Source organism: Pipistrellus kuhlii, unplaced genomic scaffold (assembly GCF_014108245.1).
Source record: "Pipistrellus kuhlii isolate mPipKuh1 unplaced genomic scaffold, mPipKuh1.p scaffold_m20_p_15, whole genome shotgun sequence".
In the NCBI taxonomy this organism is placed as follows: Eukaryota; Metazoa; Chordata; class Mammalia; order Chiroptera; family Vespertilionidae; genus Pipistrellus; species Pipistrellus kuhlii.
The window spans coordinates 26,856,967-26,882,354 of NW_023425460.1; the positions used below are offsets into that span (position 1 = coordinate 26,856,967).

The window sequence follows — 25,388 nt, forward strand, 5'->3', positions numbered from 1 at the left end:
TAAATCATAAAATGAAATTTCCATTCTGATTGGCTTGTAAATTAATTTTATATAGAATTTGGAGGAATGAAAATAAGACTAAAATTTCCTCTCAGAAAACTTTTGTCTAAAACATAAAATTCTTACTATTTTGTTCCTGGCTGGTGTGGTTCAGTTGGTTGAACATCATCCCATGTACTGAAAGGTGGCCTGTTTGATTCCTGGTCAGGGCACATACCTGGGTTGCAGGTTTGATCCATGGACGGGGCGTGTATCGGAGGCTGCTGATTATGTTTCTCCCTCTTTTTTCCTCTCTCTCTAAAAACAAACAAACAAAAAAAATCAATAAAACCACATTTCAAAATTCGTATTATTTTATTAATTTGTATAATTTGGGTCTCCTTTTAAAAAAATATGTAGATTGGAATAAAGATCTCTTTTTATGAATGTATATGATAAAAAGAAGGCAATTAAAATTTCTAAAACAGAGTTGATGTGTGTGTTTTATTTCAATAATTACACAATGTTAGATTAGGAATGGGTAAATAATGGTAGAAAAACATGAAATGTATATGATGATTTAGATTTACAGTTTATGTTTATACTAGAGGCCTGGTGTACGAATTCGTGCACAGGGGTGTGTGTGTGTGTGTGTGTGTGTGTGTGTGTCCCTCAGCCCAACCTGCACCCTCTTGCAATCTGAGACCGCTGGCTCCTAACCACATGCCTGTCTGATTACTACTAACCACTCTGCCTGCCTGCCTGATCACCCTTAACCACCTCTACCTCGGCCCCCACCATGGTGGCTTCATCCAGAATGATGTCTGGAAGGTCATTCAGCTGTCTGGTCTAATTAGCATATTACGCTTTTATTATTATAGATTGTGCCTATCCCCTTTTCAGTAATTTTATTTATTTATTTTTTAATAAATCTTTATTGTTCAGATTATTACAAATGTGATCCTCTTCCCCCCCTCAATTGCTCCCCTTCACCAGGTTCCCACCCCACCCTCTGTCCTTTCCCCATCCCCCATTGTCCTCAGCCATAGGTGCACAGTTTTTGTTCAGTCTCTTCCTGCACCCCCACTCCCCTTTTCCCTGAGAATCGTCAGTCCACTCCCCTTCCATACCTCTGATTCTATTATATTCACCAGTTAATATTGTTCATCAGATTTTTAAATTCCCTTGGTTTTTAGATTCACTTGTTGATAGCTACATATTTGTTGATCATAATTTTTATCTTTATCTTCTTCCTCTTCCTAAATAACCTCCTTCAGCAATTCATATAATTCTGTTTTGGTGGTGATGAACTCTTTTAGCTTTTTTTTATTTGTGAAGCTCTTTATCTGTCCTTTGATTCTGAGTGAAAGCTTTGCTGGGTAGATTATTTTTGGCTGTAGGTTCTTGTTATTCATCACCTTGAATATTTCTTGCCATTCCCATCTGGCCTGCATGGTTTCTGTTGAGAAATCAGCTGACAATCTTATGGGTGCTCCTTTATAGGTCACTACCTGCTTTTCTCTTGCTGCTTTTAATATTCTCTCTTTTGCTCTTGGAATTTTAATTATGATATGTCTTGGTGTGGTCCTCCTTGGATTCCTTTTGTTTGGGGTTCTGCGGGCTTCCTGGACTTGTAAGTCTATTTCTTTCCCAAGGGGGGGAAGTTTTCTGTCACTATTTCTTCTAGTACTCTTTCGGTATCTTGTTCTCTCTCTTCTGGAATTCCCATAATTCTGATGTTGGTTCGCTTGAAATTGTCCCAGAGGTTTCTTACACTATCTTCAACTTTCTGGATTCTCTTATCTTCTCCCTTCTGCAGAGGAGTGTCCTCTGGCTCTTTGTGTTCTAAATCTTTGTCTTGATTCTTGCCATCTTCCAGTCTGTTTTTAGGACTTTGTATAATATTTTTTATTTCAGACAATGTTTTCTTCATTTCTTGTTGATCTCTTATTATTTCTAGTTGCTCCCCCCTTTTCAGTAATTTTAAATTAAATTTTGTAAAAATGGTATTTATTGTAAAAAATTTTCAAGTAACATGAAAAGTCCAAATAAGAAAATTACCGTATTTCCCAACAGTAGTGACATTAATAAACAATGATGTTTCCAAATGTCATTGATACATAAAGGAAAGATGTTTTTGGGTGTCTTATATAGTCATGAGTCACATAACAGCATTTGGTTATTGATAGACTGCATATGTGACAATGGTTCCATAGTGATCTGAAAAATTCCTATCATGTAGGGATATCTTAACTGTCAACAAGTGTAGAAATAAAGCATTACGTGTTTCTGGTAATGCTGGTATACCTGTGCTTTCAGTTGTATAAAAGTATAGCACATTCAATTACGGTAGAGACTATACCATCTAGGTTTGTTTAAGTACACTGTGATGTTTGCATAACAATAAATTGCCTAATGATGCATTTCTCAGAACATATTCCCGTCATTAAGCTGTGCATGGCTGTATAATTTTTGTATCCCTCAGATAAAAGCCAAATGTCAATATAAATCATATACTTTGGAACACTTTATAATCTAACTGATTATCTTGTAGTGTTTTGGTAGTTACTGCTACTTACTATTTCTGCTGTTCAGGGAAAGGAATTATCTTTCTGATAACATTCTCAAAACAGAGCAATGGACTTTTATAGCAGTTGACACTGGGGGAGCACTGTGATGGCTTGCCTGGAGCTGTTTGAATTTATGGTAATGACATATTTCAGATGGTTCTTATGAATAGGGAGATTTATCGCAAGCCTTCCCCTCTGACACATCAGGCACCTGTCCCCAACCCTACCCAACATCCAGCTTTCAGAGGTGCCTGGGATTCTAGTTCCTGAGTGTTTTCAAGTAGCTTCTTATTGTATTCTACAGGCAGTAGGTACAAGAAAGCAAAAACCTCCTGTGAGGTACTATCTTTTAAAAAAAAATATATATTGATTTTTTGCAGAGAGGAAGGGAGAGGGATAGAGAATTAGAAACATCAATGAGAGAAACATCAATCAGCTGCCTTCTGCACACTCCCTACTGGGTATGTGCCTGCAACCAAGGTACATGCCTTTGATTGGAATCGAACCTGGGACCCTTGAGTCCGCAGGCTGGTGCCCTATCCACTGACCCAAACTGGTTAGGGCTATCTTTCTTTTTTTATTTATTTGTTTTGAGACAGAGAGCAAGAGCGAGAGAGAGAGAGAGAGAGAGAGAGAGAGAGAGAGAAATATTGATTTGTTCCACTTATTTATACACTCATTGGTTGATTCTTATATGTGCCCTGACAGGGATTGAACCTTCAACCTTGCCACATCCAGATGATGTTCTAACCAACTGAGCTACTTGGCCAGGGCAGATACTATCTTTCTTTACTTTTGTAGATCTAGATCTTTCTTGGCTGTTTTTAATATTTTGTAGAAATTAAATAATATCTTGTGTTATAATGACTGGGTAACTTGTTCTTTTCTAGTCGATCCCACTCCGTTTTCTCTGTTACAATACATATGAAAGAAACTACAATTGATGGAGAGGAGCTTGTTAAAATTGGGAAGTTGAACTTGGTAAGCATCTATCTTAATATCATTGTTTTATTCTTGTGTTTGTACTCCAGCTTTATTGACAAATAAAATTATATATTTAAAGTGGACAGTGATGATTCGATATACATATTCTTTGTAAAATGATTACTACAATCAAATTAACACATACATTACCTCACATTATTATCATTATTGTTATTATTATCATTATTTTTATGACAAAACTTAGGATCTACTCCCAGCAAATTTCAGTATAGTATTATTAACTGTACTAGTGTATATCAGAACTTACTCACCTTAACAATGAAGGCCTTTACCCTTTGACCAGCATCTTCTCCCTATCTTCCTAACCTCTCTGTACCTGATAACCATTATTCTGTCCTCCGTTTTTATGAGTTGGACTTTTCCCCCCTCCTCGCTGATTCCACATACAAGTGAGGTCATACAGTATTTGTCTTTTTGTCTTTCTCTGTCTTTTTATTTTCCATTTAGCATAATGTCCTCTAAGTTCCTCAATGTTCTTGTAAGTGGTAGAATTTTCTTTTTCATGGCTGAATAATATTTCATTGTGTGTATATACCACCTATTTATCCATTGACAGACACTTAGGTTTCCACATCTAGGCTATTCTGAATAATGCAATGGACATGAGCATGCAGATCTCTCTTTGAATACTGATTTCATTCCCTTAAGATTTTTACCCAGAAGTGGGATTGGTAGTACTCTTCATTTTTTTTTTTTTATAAATATATTTTATTGATTTTTTTATAGAGAGGAAAGGAGAGAGTTAGAAACATCGATGAGAGAGACATCAATCAGCTGCCTCCTGCACTCGCCCCACTGGGGATGTACCCGCAACCAAGGTACATACCCTTGACCAGAATCAATCCTGGGACGCTTCAGTCCGCAGGCCAAACTGGTTTTGGCATATTATTTTATTCTTGATCCCGTCAGAGCAGCCTGAAATTTTGTACTTCTAGACAATATTTTTATAGTCACTGGGTTATTAGCTTTGTAGTGAGTTGTTATTATTATAGAAAACTTACTTTGCTGGTTATTTAATATATTATATATAATATGAGAATGAACAAGTCCAAATCCAACAAAATGACAACCTATTTTTTTTTTTTTTTAATTCAAGGTTGATCTTGCAGGAAGTGAAAACATTGGCCGTTCTGGAGCAGTGGATAAGAGAGCTCGGGAAGCTGGAAATATCAACCAATCCCTGTTGACTTTGGGAAGAGTTATTACTGCTCTTGTAGAAAGAACACCGCATGTTCCTTACCGAGAATCTAAACTAACCAGAATCCTCCAGGATTCTCTTGGGGGACGTACAAGAACATCTATAATTGCTACAATTTCTCCTGCATCTCTTAATATTGAGGTAAGCCCTTTGAACAGTATCTGCCAGTGTAGCAGCTGTAATTCTTATTTAGCTATCACATTATTTTATTTATTATTATTTTTAATGTTTTTATTGTTTTTTTGTTTGTTTGTTTGTTTGTTTTTTTAAGAGAATGAGGAAGGAAGAGGGAGAGAGATAGAAACATCTATGAGAGAGAAACATCGACTGGCTGCCTACTGCATGCCCGTATTGGGGATTGAACCTGCAACCCAAGCATGTGCCTTGGTCAGGGATCACAACAGTGACTGCATGGTGCATGGGTCAATGCTCAACCACTGAGCCACATCAGCCAGGCTCTTTGTTTGTTTTTAATTTTCTTAGAGATAAACATCAATGGGCTGCCTCCCACACACACCCTTACTGGGTATCGAACCTACAACCTAGGTATGTGCCCTGACCGGGAATTGAAACTGCAGCCTTTTTGGTGCACAGGACGATGCTCCAGTTAAACGAGCCACCTGGCCAGGGTGCTGTCTCGTTTTAAAAGTTCATCCATCGGCTATATTCTGTATTATAGTGAAAAGAATCTGGACATTGCATATGGACACATTTAGAAGGACACCACTGAAAAACATGTCTTTCTCCTTCCTGGCAGAGTTTTTAATCTTAAAAAGCCAGTTGCTTTTTCCACACAGTCTTCAAAGAAAATTGCTGTGGTCATTAGCAGTATATGGTTACATGGGATGTAGAGATATATCTTTTTTTTTTTTTTTTTTGGATATAGAGATTTAATTGAGGAGTTAGAAGTTAAGCGAATGTTAGTGTTTAGACTGCTTAGAGAGTAGTGAAGGTGGGGTTGGGTGTGTTGGAATAGGTGAGAAAACCAAAAGAAGCAACAAAGATGGCAGAATTGACTCTTACTTTATTGTAATAATTATCTATTGCATTTTGAATGGAATTAGAAAAACTTTATAAGTTCTCTAAATCTCCTGTACTTAAAAAAATATTTTCATTGAGATTTGATTCACATACCATAAAATTCACGATGTTCACAGAGCTGTGCAATCATTACCAAAATCTAAGTTTAAAATATTTCATCACCCCAGTTTGCCCCAACTCACAGCCTTTGGTTACTACTAATCTACTTTTCTTTTCTTTTTTAAAAAATATATTTTATTGATTTTTTACAGAGAGGAAGGGAGAGGGACAGAGAGCTAGAAACATCGATGAGAGAGAATAATTTATCAGCTGCCTCCTGCACACCCTTCACAGGGGATGTGCCCACAACCAATGTACATGCCCTTGACCGGAATCGAACCCAGGACCTTTCAGTCCACAGGCCGACGCTCTATCCACTGAGCCAAACCGGTTTTGGCTAATCTACTTTTCTTAACCTATAGATTTGCCTACTCTGAATAGTTCATATACATGGAATCATACAATCAGTGTTCTTCTGTGACCGGCTTCTTTCACTTACCAAAATGTTTTCATTGTTCATATTGTAGCATGTATCAGTACTTCGTTTCTTTTGGTGGATGAGTGATATTCCATTGTATGGTTATAGGACGTTTTGTTTATTCATTAGTTGATTGAATTAAACAAATTATTAGATCAAGTTATTATGAAGTTAAATACCCTAAACATTGAGGAGAAGGAAAAAAGATAGGGATGTTTTGAGAAATCTCTTTTTTAAAAATTGGGTATAATAGTCTTAGTGGTAGATTTTCAGATTAGCTATAACCATAAATTATTACTTATGAGTTATTTTATAGTACATATTAGGTAACAGAACTACATTTTCATAGTATCTTTAGTAATTGGTCTTTTCATCACAGGAAACTCTGAGTACATTGGAATATGCTCATAGAGCAAAGAACATACTGAATAAGCCTGAAGTTAACCAGAAACTAACCAAAAAAGCCCTTATTAAGGTAACTGTGCATTTTTGTGGAGTAATGTATTCTTGTTTGACAAATGTGAAAATAAGAAATTGCAGTAATTATTAAAAGATTTGTTAAATTGCCTGTGGAGGGCTTTTCATTTAATAATATAAACTAAATACCTTGTATGTTAAAATACTTTTTCTAATGCTAACATGTTGACTTTCCCAGTTCTATTAAATCAGAAAATTTAAAAATGTTTATATTTAAAAAGGTTATTTATTTACAACTTAAGGGTAACATGTATAGTTACTATACATTAGGGTGTAATTACATTTATGGCCGAGAGTAGTATTTTGCTGTGTGAATGAATGTATCACAGCTTTTCTTTACCCACTCATGTACATTGATTCTCCTTACACCTTTTACTGCTCCTCTAATTTATTTGTGGAAGTACCTGTATTTTTTGTCCTTGTAGTATCTTTTGACATGTTCTGTTCTTTGTATTTTTTGGATCATGAGGTTTCATAGATTCCAGTTTAATCTTATTTGTGTATTTTTGGCAAAACTATTTCTTAGGTGGTGGTATATTCTCCCACCAGGAAGCACATAGTCTGCTTTTTTTATCTTTTTAAGAAATTGATGATATTCAATGAGTTGATCCATTAGTTCTTTAAGGGTTATAAAATGGTAATCTTCTAATTTAATTTTTCTTAACTAATTGCTGGACCACCTCTATAATGAGGAACTTGCCTTCAGCTATCCTAGGGCAGTGGTCGGCAAACTCATTAGTCAACAGAGCCAAATATCAGCAGTACAACGATTGAAATTTCTTTTGAGAGCCACATTTTTAAACTTAAACTTCTTCTAATGCCACTTCAAAATAGACTCGCCCAGGTCGTGGTATTTTGTGGAAGAGCCACACTTAAGGGGCCAAAGAGCGGCATGTGGCTCACGAGCTGCAGTTTGCTGACCACGGCCCTAGGGTATGCTTATAGAAAGGCAGGAAAAATGCTTGATTTATTTCCTTTATTTGACAGTTTTGATAATAATGCATTGATTTTTCTAGCTTGCTTATTTTTCTTTTCACCAGAGGATATGATTTTTAATTGAAAAAAAACCACATTTTTTTAAGAGAGAGAAAGAGAGAGGGGGGGAGGGGGGGAGGGAGGGAGGGAGGGAGGAAGACAGGAGAGGGAGAGAAGAGAGAGAGATTAGTTGCCTCTTGGACAGAGAATTGAACCCAAAACCTTTTGGTGTATGAGACAATGCTCCAACCAACTGAGCCACGTGGCCAGAGTGGTTTTCTAGCTTTCTTAATGTCATTATAAACTCATGGGCTTAAAATTTTTGTGTTAATCCATTGTAGCTATTATCCTCAGTGATGGTCAAATTGTTTCGCCTTTGACCTATGGTAACTTCTCCAAGTGATTGATTGATTTCTTTCTTTCTCTTTCTTTCTTTCTTTCTTTCTTTCTTTCTTTCTTTCTTTCTTTCTTTTTTTTTTTTCTTTTTTTTTTTTTTTAATATTTCACTGATTTTTTTACAGAGAAGAGGGGAGAGGGATAGAAAGTTGGAAACATCAATGAGAGATAAACATTGACCAGCTGCCTCCTGCACATCCCCTACTGGGGATGTGCCTGCAACCAAGGTACATGCCCTTGGCCTTTCAGACTGCAGGCCAATGTTTTAACCCCTGAGCCAACCGGTTAGGGCTCCAAGTGATTTCTTGAGCCCTTTTCATTATCTTACGATCTTTTAGCTTTGTTTTTATTTTGTTTGACAAAATGTCATCTTGAATGTTTCTTGCCCCAACTCTAGAGTCAGATAGTTCTCTAAAAAATCCTGGTGTGTTTTTAATGTGAAATGTCCCGTGAAGACCAACCTGGGTGCTGGAGGTTGTGTGGTGTTTTTTCAGAAGCCCATGTTGTTATACTGAGTAAATTTAAAGGCTCTTTGAAAGCTGTTGAAAGACTATTCTGTACAGGTTAATGAAAAGTATGACTATTATTTTTTATCATACATTTTTATGATTTAAAGAAGATAAAAGGGCTAACTTTTTATATTTTTTATATCGTCCCCAAACCAAATTTTTAAAATATTGTTCTATATTGACACCTTTAATGTTCTTCTTGTGTAGGAATATACAGAAGAGATAGAGCGTCTGAAACGAGATCTTACTGCAGCCCGGGAAAAGAATGGGGTGTACATTTCTGAGGAGAATTTTAGGTGAGCCATAAGCTATGGAAATTCATTTCCAAGAATAAGTATTTTCTGATAACAGGCTGTTGGAAGTAAAATTTACTTATTTGACAGTAAATAAAATCTTTATTTGTTGTTCTTTTTACAGTGCTTATTTTTCTTTTGATATTAACAAGTACTTATCAAACAATTTAAAAAGATTTTATATTAACTTTTTTTTTTTTTTCCATTTATTTAGAGAGAGTAGAAGGGAGGAGAGAGAGACACCTGGGGTAGGGCAGGAGCCTGAAACCCAGGCACATGCCCTTACCCCGTGTGAGGGCCTGCGCTCTACCATTGAGCCACACCGGCTATTTTTTATTTTTTTAAATAATTACAGATTCACAAGAGTACAAAGAGGTTCCATGTATTTTCCATCCAGTTTCCCCAATTGATTACCTCTTAAGTAACTTTACTACATTATCAAAACTAGGAAGTTGATATTGGTACAGTGTATGTGTATAAATCTATTATTTTTTCAAGTTTGTATATTTGTGTAGTTCAAAACTATCATCTCAAAAATCTCCCTTTTGCTGACCCTTTATATTCATATCCACGTTCTTCTCCAGTGATCCGTAACTTCCGGCAACCACTAATCTGTTCACTTTTTTAAAGCCCTGGAGTAGTTCGTTCAAAGAAAAGTTAAATCAAAAGACTGTTAGCATATACCTTGGTTGTTGTAGGTTTGATCCTACACCAAAGGTAGGTTTGACCTTGGTGGTTGGGGCACATGTGGGAGGCAACCAATCTCTCTCTTTCTCTCTCTTCCACCTCCCGATTCTCTTAAAAAAAAAAAAAAAATTAATGGAAAAATATCCTTGGGTGAGGATGAACAACAGTAAAAACGACTGTTAGAACTAATTCTCCTCTTGTACCTCAGTTGTAACTTTTCCTTTAATAAACAACATCTCCAGGTAATAATTTGAGGAAATTTGTACTCACAAAAGAATCTGTGCCATTTAGCACAATGCGGAATAGAAAATAATTGATAGTTATGAAGGAACTGGAAGATAAAGAATACAAAAGACAGCATTCACTTCTGAAACTTGCTAATGCTTAAGAAATCAGAGACCCATTATAGTGGAAAAGAATTATCTGGTCCAAAATGATGTCAGTAGTGCTGAGGCTGAGGATCTGCTCTAGAGAATAATCCTTTGCTCTCCTGAGGATTTCTGTGGTGGTTTGATGGTGACATGTGTGTTGTGGTATATTTAGGTATAGTAGGCAGTGAGAAGTGTAATTGCTCTGCCATACTTTTAATTCTGTTCTCCAGTTTTGTGTCCTGTTTATGCTCCATATTCCTGATTACAGACACTTAGGTTGTATTCCCCTCCTATCTCTTTTTTTTTATGTGAGTTGTATTCCTCTATTAGCTTCATTGCTTCTCAAATTTTACATACACACATTTCTTCCCCTTTGGGTAGGGATTCTCGGTTTCAAAATGGAGATAACGGGAAAACAATTATTAAACAAGGACAAAGAATACATTCATTTTTTGCGATTTGTGTGTATTGCTTATTGGCACCTAGGCATCATTTTTATGATAGTGACAAATGGCAAAGCTGATGTATAATTGCCACAATTGTGTTAGAATAAATTGCTTAGGAATTAGGACAAAAATTGTTAAGTTTATATTAAACTTTATTTCAGAGCCATGAATGGAAAACTAACTGTTCAAGAAGACCAGATTGTAGAATTGATTGAAAAAATTGGTGCCCTTGAGGAGGAGCTAAGTAGGGTAAGCATTCCAAACAATATTGAATATTATGTAAAAAGCAAATATTTAAAGAAAATTTCAGAATGTGAGGAATCTATACTTTGAAGATTTTTTTTTTTTTAGTATATGGGGCTGACCCATATACTGAAAATAAGTTGTATCATAATTTTGTCACAATTGTAATGAACTATTAAAAAATTTTTTAAAACTATTGATTGATTTTAGAGGGAGACAAAGAGATATCGATTTGTTGTTCCACTTACTTATGCATTCATTGATTGAATCTTTTTTTAAACTATATTTTTATTGATTTTAGAGAGAGAATGGGAGATGGAGAGAGAGATAAAAATATAGGTGAGAGAGAAACATCGCTTGGCTGCCTCCTTAATGCCCTTCACTGGGAAATAAGCCTACAACCCAGGCATGTGCCCTGAATGGGATCGAACTGATGGCCCTTAGTGCATGAGTCAGTGCTCAATCACTGACCCACCCCAACCAGGCATTGGTTGATTCTTGTATGTTCCCTGACTTGGGATAGAACCTTCAACCTTGGCATATCAGGATGACATTCTAACCAACTGAGCTAGGTCAGAGCAGAAACTATTTTGATACATCAATGCAACATTACAAGAAATTAATTGAAATGTGTGATTTTATTGGTCAAGCTAAATAGTGAATGCTGAGCCCGAGCTGGTTTGGCTCAGTGGATAGAGCATTGGCCTATGGATTGAAGGGTCTCAGGTTTGATTCCAGTCAAGGACACATGCCTGGGTTGTGGGCTCCATCCTCAGTAGGGGGCATGCAGAAGGCAGCCAATCAGTGATTCTCTCTTATCATTTATGTTTCTCCCTCTCCCTCTCCCTTCCTATCTGAAATCAGTAAAAATATATATTTTTAAAAAAATAGTGAATGTTGAGACTTTTTCATTAATGTGTTTATCACATGAGGGATTGGGATTGGGATGTTGGGAGAAAACAGAAGTTAAATAACTTAGATGTAAAGACCTGATCCTTTTGTGCCAGCCTCACACAGGCAAGGTTGGATAAATCCCGAAGAATTAATACCATCACACTAGACCTGTTTTATTTGTTTTTAATTAACTTACAGGAAGAAACCAGATGCCATATAAGATGTACTAACCTACCTGGAAACTTACAATTTGTTACAGTTTTGCATGGAAATAATTTGGTTCTTCTAATATTATATTATGAACTAGCTAGGTGTCTCACTAATCAGCTCAGCACTTTAATTCTTTAAAAAATGTTTAATGTATTATATTTAGGTTACAGAATTATTCGTGGATAATAAAAATGAACTTGATCAGTGTAAATCTGACCTGCAAAGTAAGACACAGGAACTTAAAACCACTCAAAAACATTTACAAGAAACTAAATTACAGCTTGTGAAAGAGGAGTATGTGTCGTCGGTTTTGGAAAGCACTGAGAAGAAGCTTCATGATACAGCCAGCAAGGTTTGGCTTTTGTTTTGATTGCGTTTGCATTGAAGGAATTAGTGAATGGGTAGAAGTAAATTACTTTGTTGTCTGTAGCATTAATTGTGAAATTCTATTATTCACCCCAAATTCACATTTCTGTCAGTTTTAAAAAATGTTATTTTATTTCATCTAAATTTTCCTCATAGAGATGCTAGATTAAGGAAAAATCTTCCAGAAGTTTTGAAAATAGAACATGATTTTAATATTCCTTATGAACATTTATAATAATGATGTAATACTTTTTCCTATGGTCATGATTGGAGTTAACCAGAAATCAATGATGGAATTGTTGAAAGTTTTTAATATTTTATTAGGTATATTTTTGAGGAAATAAGAACACATAATATGCAAAAAAAGCCTTGTAGGGCCGAATCATTACTATAATTGGCAAAACCAGTTTTCCTTGTCTAGATGGCTAGGAAGGGGAAATAAACATTCTCAGGTAAATCAGCATGAGTTTTAAAATTTCTTCTGATGCAATATATAAAACTTTCAAGTTCTCAATGCGAGCAATCCTTACGTAGCACAGATACTTTCGTAGACGGCTTTTGTCATATCCATCTTATCAACATTTATTTTTTTAAAATAATATATAGTTGCTTGACACAGTTGAAGAAACTACAAAAGATGTATCCGGTCTCCATTCCAAACTGGATCGTAAGAAGGCAGTTGATGAGCACAATGCAGAAGCTCAGGATATTTTTGGCAAAAATCTGAATAGCTTGTTTAATAATATGAAAGAATTAATAAGGGATGGCAGCTCAAAACAAAAGACCATGCTGGAAGTTCACAAGACCTTGTTTGGTAAGTCAAGTATTTCTAATGATTCTAATCATTGTATGTTTAGTGGGAGACTAATTTTAAAACATAGTTATAAAATAAATTCAGGTGATAGTGCACACACTATGTTCAGACTAGAAATTAATACTTTCACTGCCTTCAAATGAAAACAAATCTTACGTGGGTTGTTTTTCCTGTTTTCTATAAAATAACATGTTTATTAAACAATAACTAAGTGTATAAACTTTTAGAAGTAAAAGTCCCTTTAACCTTGACCCTGTCTCATTCTCTGTAGACACTGCTGTTAAATTTCTTGAGTTTCTCGAAATTTTCTGTACATAACATTTTGCATCTTTTTCTTTTGAGAATATACATCTTGCATGTTTGCTGTATTGTCAGAATATGTATATGTATCATTTTAAATCAAACCATTGTTGTTATCTTCATGGGGGGGCACACACCTCCTAAGTATTAGTTTATTTATTATGGAAGTATTATCCTCATTATAGAAAATCTGGGAGATGCAGAAATGTAAAAATTGTTTAAGTCATCTAGAGTCTAGTCATTTTAAGCCAAGTGCTATAAAATTTTTTTTTTAAATATATTGATTTTTTACAGAGAGGAAGAGAGAGGGATAGAGAGTTAGAAACACCGACGAGAGAGAATCATCGATCAGCTGCCTCTTGCACACCCCCTACTGGGGATGTGCTTACAACCAAGGTACATGCCCTTGACCAGAATCGAACCCAGGACCTTTCAGTCCGCAGGCCGATGCTCTATCCACTGAGCCAAACCGGTCCCGGCAAAATGCTATAAAATTTGTTTATTGATTTCTAGTTTCTCTTTTCTTCTATGACCTCTTTTAACCTACTGTATATTACTTTTAGTTAGAGATTAATATTAGAGTATTCTAGTTCTTTGTTTACTGTGAGTTATAGTTATGGGTCTGATATACTATAGATTTGTCAACTGTTTACAGAATACTGTAGAACAGCCAGGACCGGTTTAGCTCAATGGATAGAGCGTCGGCTTGGGGACTGAAGGGACCCGGGTTCGATTCCGGTCAAGGGCATGTACCTTGGTTGCGGGCATATCCCCGGTAGGGGGTGTGCAAGAGGCAGCTGATCGATGACTCTCTCTCATCGATGTTTCTAACTCTCTATCTCTCTCCCTTCCTCTCTGTACAAAATCAATAAAATATATTAAAAAAAAAAAAAAAGAATACTGTAGAACAAATATAATTTATATTTAAAATGTTTCCTTGCTTATATAGTGAGACAATTACGTTAAGCTTATTTGTTATGATGAATTTCCACAACAGAGATATAATTTTGCCAATCACTTCAGGGTAGTTCAAACTGTATTTAAATATGTTAATGCTAAGTCCACATCTTTTTTCTTTTTTTTGTTACAGGTAACCTGCTGTCTTCCAGTGTTTTTGCATTAGACACCATTACTACAACAGCACTTGGATCTCTCTCATCTGTTCCAGAAAATGTGTCTAAACATGTTTCTCAGATTTCTAATATGATATTAGAAGAACAGTCATTAGCAGAAGAAAGTAAAACTGTACTTCAGACATTGCTTGTTAGTAAATATTTTTTTTAAATATATTTTATTGATTTTTTTACAGAGAGGAAGAGAGAGGGATAGAAAGTTAGAAACATCGATGAGAAAAAATCATCGATCAGCTGCCTCTTGCACACCCCCTACTGGGGATGTGCCCGCAACCAAGGTACATGCCCCTGACCAGAATCGAACCTGAGACCTTTCAGTCCGCAGGCTGATGCTCTATCCACTGAGCCAAACCGGTTTTGGCGACACATATGATTTTAATATGTGTTGTTTGATTAACAGTATTTAAGACATTTAACCACATTTATGGAAGTGAAAATATTATTTTTCTTTTTAAGCCTTGTTTGTTTTTATTTTTAAAACAGAATGTACTTAAGACTGACCTTCTAAGTTCACTGGAAACAATTTTATCCCCCACTGTGTTGGCTGTACTGAAAATCAATAGTCAACTGAAGCATATTTTCAAAACTTCACTGACAGTGGCTAATAAGGTAATAAATGTTGTTATCTCCAAATCAAATTGTTATTTAAAAGAAAAGAAACTATCTGAAACCACACCTGGGAGATTTACATATAGTTTCTTTCCCTCAGAATCCATGGGTTCTGAGAAGGAATCTAGAGTAGGGAGAAGTTAAGATATTCTCTGCCATTGATGTAGTCAACAGAATGATGGCTAAGAAAAATTAGAGAGAATGATAAAGATAAATGTTTAAGTTGGCAAAGTAACATATAGCATGCCATCATATGGTGGTTGAGGAAGATAATGCATCTATACATGTATGCTTACATGCCTAGTTATATATAAAATGCCTGGAAGTATTTAAAAATGGTAGCAATCATCTCAGGTGGGAATGGAACTGGGGTTCTAGAAGCTGGAGAGAAAAAGAGACTTTGCTTAGTTTGTCTACCTTTTCTATTTTGTATGTTTTTGAAAAAAACACAAATAACTTTTTTTAAAATAAGAAAGTAATTACCTTTCTTCAAAGATAGAAGATCAGAAAAAGGGAATGGATGGCTTTCTCAGTACACTGTGTGACAATCTACACGAACTACAGGAAAATACAATTTCTTCCTTGGCTGAATCACAGAAGCAGTGTGAAAATTTAACGAAAGAACTAAAGACAATAAAAAAAACCCATTCACAGGTATTTTATTTAGGTGATGTGGGGAGGGTAAAAAAGAAAATGTTATGATCTTTAACTTGATAATCCCTGTTACACAATCTGAATGTTTAACTATTTTAGAAACTTGAAAATACCAAAGCCGCTATTGGCTTATAACGGTAATTAATATAAAATAATTGAGGATACTTTTATTGATCAGTTAATATTTGAGGATTTGCTACATGTAAGCATTTTGAGTGAGCCTGCATGTCTACATTGCATCTTGATAAATTATTTTTTGTGTGTGGTAACATGTATAGTTACTTTCATAAACTATGCCCTGCTTTCCTCTTACAGTTTCTTTCCCTCGACGTCAGAAATTTAAATTGTAATAAATTAAAACAGTTCTTAATTTCTATTAATTGATTACAAATGTAATTCATGATTTTTCTTTCTCCATGTAAACTATTCTTCAGTGTATTGAATGTCTAAACTTTCATTAAGCGGAGTTATTTCTACACGGAAGAACTCTTAGGTCAGTGAAACTGTTGACATAATGTAGTGGGTAGTGGAGGATTCCTTTTAAGGGAGAGGGAATTCATATCCATATCACCAAAAATGAGAAGAATAACATATCCGAGATTTTTAGGTAAGAAATAAAGCAACTTTAAAATGAAACTTATCAGAGAAAGGATTACTATCAGAAATTAGTAAAAATCATAGTTAACATTTATTGAGCAACTTAGGTTTAATTTCTCCCACCAATATAAATTCAGGAAACAAAGAGCCCTCACAGTATTTTTAAAAAATATATTTTCCTCACAGTATTTTAAAAAAATATATAGGCCGCCGAAACCGGTTTGGCTCAAGGGATAGAGCGTCGGCTTGGGGACTGAAAGGTCCCGGGTTCGATTCCGGTCAAGGGCATGTACCTTGGTTGCGGGCATATCCCCAGTAGGGGTTGTGCAAGATGCAGCTGATCGATGACTCTCTCTCATTGATGTTTCTAACTATCTCTCTCCTTTCTTCTCTGTACAAAATCAATAAAATATATTTAAAAAAAAAAATATATATATATATAGGCCACTGGACTAGACTAAATGTTACCATGTAGTTGGAAGATGTTAGGCAATTGTGGCATATTGTCTGCAAAGAGGTAAAAGGTAGTATATGATAGTGGTTGGCAAACTCATTAGTCAACAGAGCCGCAAACCGTGGCTCGAGAGCCGCAGTTTGCCGACCACTGAGTAGGGCATTAAGCAGTATTGAGATCATCCTACAGTGGTGCTGTTGGTGATTATATTGCCTAAAAAGCATTTATTTTTGAGAGGATCTTCTATATATTTCTTGAATATATTCCTACAGTTTGAAATTGCAGCAATTTCTTATACCCTCTGCATAAGAAATTTATCTTAAACCTGCCTAGAATTTTTTATGTATGTATTTTATAAAGATCAACTCTTTATAAATTAGCTGTTTTGAAATGTTAAAATTAGCAATCAAATGTTTAAAAACAAAATACCTATGATCTGAAAAGTATTTTAGCATGGATGGTTGATTTCCCCGTTTAAGGAAGCAAGTTTACTAAGTGAACACTAACAAAACAGTTATGTAAAACTCTGAACACCTATTGTATTTACATATAGGTAAATCTGATAATATCTGCATTTCCCTCTACTCTGAGACTAGTAAAAATACTGAAAGACTTTATTCATAATCAAAGTGTTAGATATGTTTTATCAGCTGATGTCGTATTCAAAGATGGACTGAACAGTGAATAAGGCTGGGTGCCTTTTCAGCTGTTCCTTGGTTTTTACTACAAGTCATTAGCATATTGTAAGCCTATAAGAGCTTGTTTTGAAAGATGCCAAGCATGAGCAAAGGTAATACTCTATATTGACATTTTACTAATGTCATCTGTAAAATGTTTCAGCTATAGTAATTGATAACAAAATCTAAAAATTTTAGATTGCCTGACTGATGAGATTGTCAGCATTACTTTTTCCTTCCAATATTGTCATCAGTTAAGAAGCAACTGTATGTATCTGTCAAAGTGGTTCTAAAAACATAATGTATTTGGTTGTTAAGAGATATATAGTTGCTAATATATATATTTTTTAATATATATTTTATTGATTTTGTACAGAGAGGAAGGGAGAGAGATAGAGAGCCAGAAACTTCGACGAGAGAGAAACATCGACCAGCCGCCTCCTGCACACCCCCCACTGGGGACATGCCCGCAACCAAGGCACATGCCCCTGACCGGAATTGAACCCGGGACCCCCCAATCCCCTAGCTCTATCCATTGAGCCAAACCGGTCTCGGCATATAGTTGCTAATATTTTTTAATCCTTATGAAATCCTTTTGATATCAATCTCCACTGCTTCCCTCTGTGGGAAACAGGTAAAGATCTCTTATAAGGAATTTATATAACGCTCACTTATGAAAAGATACTTCATGTCAAGGTAGAAAAAAAGTTCGTGTCATAATTTCAATCTTTTCCACACCTTTCTTATAGGAACTTTGCCAGTTAATCAATCTTTGGGGAGAGAGATTCTGTGCTTTGGAGGAAAAGTGTGAAAACATCCAGAAACCACTTCACAATGTCCAAAAAAATACCGAGCAGTAAGTTGTTTTAAAAACCTATTTAACTTTTCTCTGCTTAAAATTATTTTCAGAATAAAAAGCTTCAAATAATACAAAAACAATCAACCCAGTATCTCATTTAACATTTTATCATGTTTGCTTTATAATTCTCATTCCTCTCATTATTTCTCCCCCTCTAAAATATATATATAAATATAAATATAAATATATATATATATATATCTTTTCTGAACTAGCTGAGAATGTATTATAGATGTAATTGCATACTTTCCAATAAATACTTTAATGTGTATTTCCTAAAAACAAGGATACTCTCTTATATAACCCTAGTGTAATTATTATTTTTAATCAGAAAATTAATATTGATAACTGTTATTACCTACTATGCACACCTAATTCAAATTTTGTCAATTTTCTCACTAACGTTTTTTATAGGAAAAGGAAAAAATTTTCCTCCTGGTCCAAGGTTTAATCCAGGATCATGCATTGCATTTGTCATGTCTCGAGTGTCCTTTAATCTGGAGCAGTTGTTTAGTTTGTCTTTCATGCCTTCCTTTTTTTCAGGACTAGAATATTTATGTCCCTCAGTTGGGGGACCCCTTTACTCTCTTTAACCTCTCCCTTCCTATTCCTCCTCCTTTCGGTTAATCAGAATACTGTTGTCTGTGAAGTTGTTTGTTTTCATTTGTTGCTTTCTACAAGTTTTTTAATTGTATATGTGACTCAACATTATATTTCTATTGAATGGAGCTGCTGTAGAATTCTGGCTAGCACCTGTCTTACTACCGAACTCCTGTCATCTGTTTTTCAGTCTTGTGGTTGGCACATGTTCCATTCTGAATTTTTCTTTCTTGAATCTGTATCTAGAAAGTGTTTCCCAACTTTGTTTTCCTAGTGTCTAGACTTAGGACTTCTGGCTTATTCCATAACTTTAAAGGAAATACTAGGAGTAGGATTGAAATAGGAAGGGAAAGGAACCATGGTATACTTGAAGGCCTAAGCAAGTCATTTTTCCTATCTTCCTGGCATTGTGTGCATGTAGAAAAGTTAATCAGGCACAGGGCCCAAGAATCTAGGTGAGATTGATTTATACTGAAGTTTGAGACCTCCTGCTTTCGGCATTTACTATCAGAGAATGCAGTCACTTCTGAATAAGCTTCATCTTCCTACGAGGTTGTGACTCCTTGAGGGATACATTGGTGTTGACAGTCTCCAAGTTTACCACTTAAACACTTTTTTTCGGTCATTTCCATTTAATCTGTGGTTGAACTTTGGTTTTTAACACACATGCTTACTCACTTGGTTTACTCACATGGTGTACCATCTAGTGGTGATAGACGGTAACTTTCATTCCTCAGTTTAATTCTGTGGTGCTACAGCTATGGGTGGGGAACATCGAACCCTAGGGCCATATTAGGTCCTCAAAATCATTTGGTATGGCCCTTGGCAGAAAAAAGGCTCCCCACCCCTGTCCTTTACTTTGGTGACTTTGAAGGCTATTCAAGGGAACCTGACTGAGAGGAGGAAGCCACATGAATTTTAAATGTATATTTTAACTGACAGTTTTATGTAAAGGTTACGTTTGTGTTATGTGTATAGTTTGTCACACACCAATATTATTTTTTAACTTAAAAAAATAATTTTCATTGATTTCAAAGAAGAAGCGAGAGGGAGAGAGAAATAGAAACATCAATGATAAGAGAGAATCATTGACTAGCTGTCTCTTGCACACCCACCACTGGAGATTGAGCTAGAAAACCAGGCATATGACCTGACTGGGAATCGAACCATGACCACCTGGTTCATAGGTCGACACTCAACCACTTAGCCACATTGGATGGGTTTAAATTTTTTTATTCTTTATTTTTAAATATTTATTAATTAAATTGACATTGGCCAACATGAACGTATAGGTTTTAGATGAGGTTTTCTAAGACCTGTATATCCCACTGTGTTCCCACTACCTCAAATCAAATCTTTTCTTGTCTCCTTAGGATTAGCACCCCCTTTCTATCATTTCTTATAATTATTAGAAAGCTTTATAGTTAATTTTTTATTTTACAAAGTTTATAATTTTTATGACTTTAAGTCATAAATAAGGCAAAACTGTAAAAGAACACAGTGACTGTGAACCATTTAGGGATTAGACTAGAGGCTGTAGATGCCCTCAGATATCATAATCCAGTAGGAGAAATAAAACATGTGGACAGATTTCATTTTGATAATTGTATAGTTAGCAATCTAAGAGGTAGAAGTAAAGCATCATATCTGGAGGAGGCCTTATGAGAAAAGATATCTTCCAAGGTCATCTAATGGCAGCTGTGATGTCAGTCTGCTGTGAAGAGACACTGGCCAAAGCGTTGCTTCTCCCCGGGTGGGAGAGAGCAGGAACAAGGGCTCTGGAGCTGGACTGTCGGCTTCAATATGCCATTTGTGAGCTGTGTGACCTTGGGCAAGTTGTGTATCCTTTGAGTCTAAGTTTTCCATTTTGACAATGTTGGTCTCTTTTCCTCTAGGAAATCTAAGGATATAATCAGCAAAACAACTTCTCACAGTACAAAGTTTTGTGCTGATTTTGATGGCTTATCACAGGAACTCAGACATTTTAACCAAGAAGGTACAAAATTGGTTGAAGAGTGTGCAAAACACTGTGATAAACTCAATCGCAACCTTGAAATAACATCTCATGACATTGAACAGAGATGTGAGGCTCTGAACACAAGCGCGCTTGGTTTTTCTGAGCAGTGGCTATCTGGTTTACATAAAAGGGAAGAGGAAATCCAGAACTTACTGCAGGTAATGACTTTGGAACTGGAACCTACTTGGGGAAAATAGAGATAAATTAAATATTCTTGGCTAAGGACTGGTTTAAAAACAAAAGACATTTAAAAATATAATAAATGACAACATTTTAAAGTATTTTATAGTTAGTATAACTTATATATGGTCTTGTTTCATGTTTTTGTCTCCTAGATCTCAAAATTATTATTTTTATTTTTTAAAATATATTTTATTGATTTTTTACAGAGAGGAAAGGAGAGAGATAGAGAGCCAGAAATGTCAATGAGAGAGAAACATCAACCAGCTGCCTCCTGCACACCCCCCACCGGGGATGTGCCCGCAACCAATGTACATGCCCTTGACCGGAATCGAACCTGGGACCCTTCAGTCCGCAGACTGACGCTCTACCACTGAGCCAAACCGGTTTCGGCAGATCTCAAAATTATTTAATGTTTGATCTGTATCCTTGTTTTTTGACTTGTTAATTTCTTTCAGATAAGGGGACTTTATCTTTTGATGTATAATACCTTCCACTTTTATATGCCTTTTACTTTTCTTCAGTACATTCAAATCTGTTACTGCTTAAAGTATTTAGGATGTTGTTGTTCTGGTTGCTCAGAGGATACTGGATTAGATTTGTAGGTTTGTTTGAACATAACACTTATATGAACCCTTTGTTGGCTTGGTTTTTCATTCTGTGCAATAACAGGATTTCACTAATAATCTTAGGAATTAGTAAAAGAATTTAAGTATTTTCAGCTACATAAGTTATTTTCACTAAAAGGAACCAGGGCTAATGAAGAAATAGCTGTTTTTAGATTTGAAGCAGGAAATGAATCAGATGGCCTAGAGATCTTGTCATACCAAACAATAAGGAAGCTATTGAAGACTAGTGGGGTTATGTCAAGAAGACTTTCATACCTGATGAAATGCCTGTATTTAAAGATGGTGTAATTTGAGCATAGAAAGAGTTTGCTACAATACATTAAAACCCGTGAATTCATAGGCCTTCTTTGGAACATGCTAGGGAAGCAATGCATTATTCTGAAAACTAGTTATAAAGGGAAACAATTGAGTATACATCTGTCTCGAAGGAATTCTGTCTTGGTTTAGCAGGGTAATGGATGGAGAAAAATGTTTTGGTGACTGCACCCAAACCCACTGATTAATCATAACATAAGAAATACAACCAGGTATTATATGCTTTCAGTACTACCCATGAAATATTCTTGCTAAAATATTAAACCTAATTTAGATCAAGCCTTTGGATCTAACTACAGTAGTTTGTAGAAAACACAGAGAACAGCCCTAACTGGTTTGGCAGAAGTGGATAGAGCGTCGGCCTGTGGACTCAGGGTCCCAGGACATACAAACATGAAAATATTGCATAGAGATGCAATTGGCCAAATCCAGAATTTGAGGTCATTCAATAGATAAAAGACCTGGTTTCTTCAACAAGTTATTTTACAAAGAGAAAAGTATGAGGAAGGATAAACCTGCATCAAAAGATTATGAAGACTAGAGGGCTTAAGTCCTAGTTTGTCTGGATTGGTCCTCTTATACATCATTTGTACTAGGAAATAATTAAGAATGGCCCTTTCACTCTGCAAAATATTTCCGTTTGGATGATAAATTATATAGGACCTCCTTGAGACATATCAATGATAATGCTGATTCAAACAAACAAGTTGTGAAAAACACTTGAGGTATTTGATTAGACATTTGATGTAAAGAAACTAGTGTTAAATTTTTTTATGTGAGAATGGCCTTGAAAAGCTCTTTACTTTACAATATATGCTGAAGTAAATGGATGAAATGATACAGGAGCACAAAAGGGGGTGGGGGTATGATTGGGGAGTGGTAGGGGGTTAAATAGGGGGTTGAGGATAAATAATGTGATACCTTAATCAATAAAGAAATTAATTAAAAAAAAATCCCGAGGGGAAAAGGAGTAAATGGACAACCTTATTTGATTAAAACCCCATTTGTTGATAAATGTTATGCATGTGTTTTTAAAACATTTTATAGAAAATATCAAGGTAAGGGGGAAAGATGTATTGAATACAACACTGATAACTTTGATTTTAATAATAAAAGCTCATTTGCATTATTTACAGGTTGTAAACCAAAATTGTGAGGTTTCAAGTTCAGAGATTACTGAAAAATTAAGTGGACATAAAGAAGCTAATGAGAACCACCGTAACAGTTTTCTTGGCCAGATAAATATTGATGAAGAAAAATTAATGGCACAAAGTCTAGAACTTAATGAAACCATAAAAATTGGTTTGACTAAGCTCAACTGCTTTCTGCAACAGGATCTGAAGCTGGATATCCCAACAGGTACTTTAACAGGGAAATAGAATTGGTAAAATTTTTAAAGTTGAATTCAACCTTATATAGTGCCAGATGTTTAGGAAAACTAGATCCTGCCACAGCCTGATAGGAATTTACCATCACATGTAATCAACTCGAATATGGAAATATTAGAACCCTAAAATAGCTTTAAGCATTAAATATAATGATATAGGTAACATATATACTCCTAAAAATTTGGGCATCATAATTCAGCAAAATTTTACTAAAATTTTGGGAACTGGCTTTGACTTAAGAGAGGACATTTTAAAAATAAACAAAATGTTGGCTCAGTGGATAGAGCCTTGGCCTGCGGACTAAAGGGTCCCGGGTTCAATTACAGTCAAGGGCATAATCCTGGTTGTGGGCACATTCCCAGTAGGGGATGTACAGAAGGCAACTGGTTGATGTTTCTCTCTCATCGATGTTTCTGGCTCTCTATGCCTCTTCCTCTCTGTAAAAAATCAATAAAATATATATTTAAAATAAAAACAAAATGAACCATGTATCTAGAACTATAATTTATTGAATTACATTCCTATATTTTTTTGTTCATATAAAAATTAGAGCCTGGCCTGTGTCGCTTAGTGTATTGAGCGTTGACCCATGCACCAAGAGGGCACCAGTTCACTTCCAGTCAGGGCGCATGGGTTGCTTGCTGGGTCCCCAGAGAGGGTGCAGGAGGCAGCTGATCAATGTTGATGTTTCTCATCAATGTTTCTGTCTCCTTGTTCCTTCCTCTCTTTATAAAGCCCATAAAAGCTATTTTAAAAACAATAGAGGAATGTAATTAAATAAGTCTATTTTAATGCAAAGCTTATCGTACTGTGGCATTTCCTTTTTTCCCCTCTTTATATTTCATTATTTTTAAAATTTTATTTTAGAGAATGAGAGAGGAAGAGAAAGAGAAACTTTTATTTGTTGTTCCACTTATTTATGCATTTATTTGTTGAATCTTGTATGTTCCCAGACCAAGGATTGAACCTGCAACCTTGGCATACCGAGGGCTGCATTTTGTTATGTATATCTCTCATTTTGTCATGGACTGTTAGATTGGAATTTATGGACCACTATTTTGGGAGGTCAGAGGTTACAAATGTCACTGTAGGCTATACTGATTCAGGGAAGCCAGTTTGGAAGAAAGTTTAACAAGCTATTTAGCACAGAATGAGTAATTGAGTTATTCATTGGATTGTGGTAAATGTTGCCCACCCTGGAAATTTACTAAAAACTCAGTAAATTTTATGTTAAATAAATCATACTTAAAAGATTTTTTAAAGCAGTTATAAAATGATTTGATGTTAAGTATTTATTCCCCAAGAGTCCTGTAATATTTTTTCAAAAAATTAGGACTATAAATGTTAAGCAAACAAAAAGTAAATGCTCATGTAAATTATGAGAGTATGAGTTCATTATAAAGAAATTTAACTGGTTAATATTTAGCTCCCACCAAATTTACAGTGAAATGATTATCCCTATCAAAGTGATCATGTTGGGAAAACTACTCTTACTCCAAAAATGCTGCCATTTGTCAGAACATTCTGACTGTGAAAATTTATTTTTAATTTTTTAAAAATATATTTCCTATTGATTTTTTACAGAGAGGAAGGGAGAAGGATAGAAAGTTAGGAACATCTAGAAACATCGAAAAGAGAGAAACATTGATTAGCTGCCTCTTGCACATCACCTACTGAGGATGTGCCCGAAACCAAGGTACATGCCCTTGACCGGAATCAAACCTGGGACCCTTCAGTCTGAAGGCCAATGCTCAAGGCACTGAGCCAAACTGGTTAGGGCTGACTCCTTTTAAAGCCTATAACACATAGTTTGTATAGCCTCAGAGATGTAAAAACTTTGTTTTGGGATAGATTGAATCTTGAAAACAAATTGTGTCTATTTAAGATCAGTTGTCAAGTTAGGAAATATTGTTAGTTGTAAGCAATATATTCTAACAGGTGACAAGACTAATATAATTTCTAATAAAAAAATCTTATTTATAACC

At 35.4% G+C, this 25,388-nt stretch overlaps 1 protein-coding gene across 3 annotated transcripts in view; it reads left to right on the forward strand.

Moving 5' to 3' along the window:
- The window catches only part of KIF11 (kinesin family member 11), a 43,277-nt gene that overhangs the window by 11,964 nt on the left and 5,925 nt on the right, over positions 1 to 25,388 (forward strand). For all 3 annotated transcript variants that reach the window (XR_004988088.2, XM_036438556.2, XM_036438557.2), the window contains exons 7-19: positions 3,440 to 3,530; positions 4,651 to 4,893; positions 6,690 to 6,785; positions 8,875 to 8,963; positions 10,626 to 10,713; positions 11,975 to 12,163; positions 12,784 to 12,991; positions 14,382 to 14,554; positions 14,908 to 15,033; positions 15,529 to 15,687; positions 18,165 to 18,271; positions 20,770 to 21,049; positions 23,152 to 23,374. Coding sequence is in view for 2 of the 3 variants with exons in the window: in XM_036438556.2 (XP_036294449.1) it covers positions 3,440 to 3,530; positions 4,651 to 4,893; positions 6,690 to 6,785; positions 8,875 to 8,963; positions 10,626 to 10,713; positions 11,975 to 12,163; positions 12,784 to 12,991; positions 14,382 to 14,554; positions 14,908 to 15,033; positions 15,529 to 15,687; positions 18,165 to 18,271; positions 20,770 to 21,049; positions 23,152 to 23,374 (2,072 nt within the window). In the remaining variant the exon portion in view is untranslated. The remainder of the gene's footprint in view (positions 1 to 3,439; positions 3,531 to 4,650; positions 4,894 to 6,689; positions 6,786 to 8,874; positions 8,964 to 10,625; positions 10,714 to 11,974; positions 12,164 to 12,783; positions 12,992 to 14,381; positions 14,555 to 14,907; positions 15,034 to 15,528; positions 15,688 to 18,164; positions 18,272 to 20,769; positions 21,050 to 23,151; positions 23,375 to 25,388) is intronic.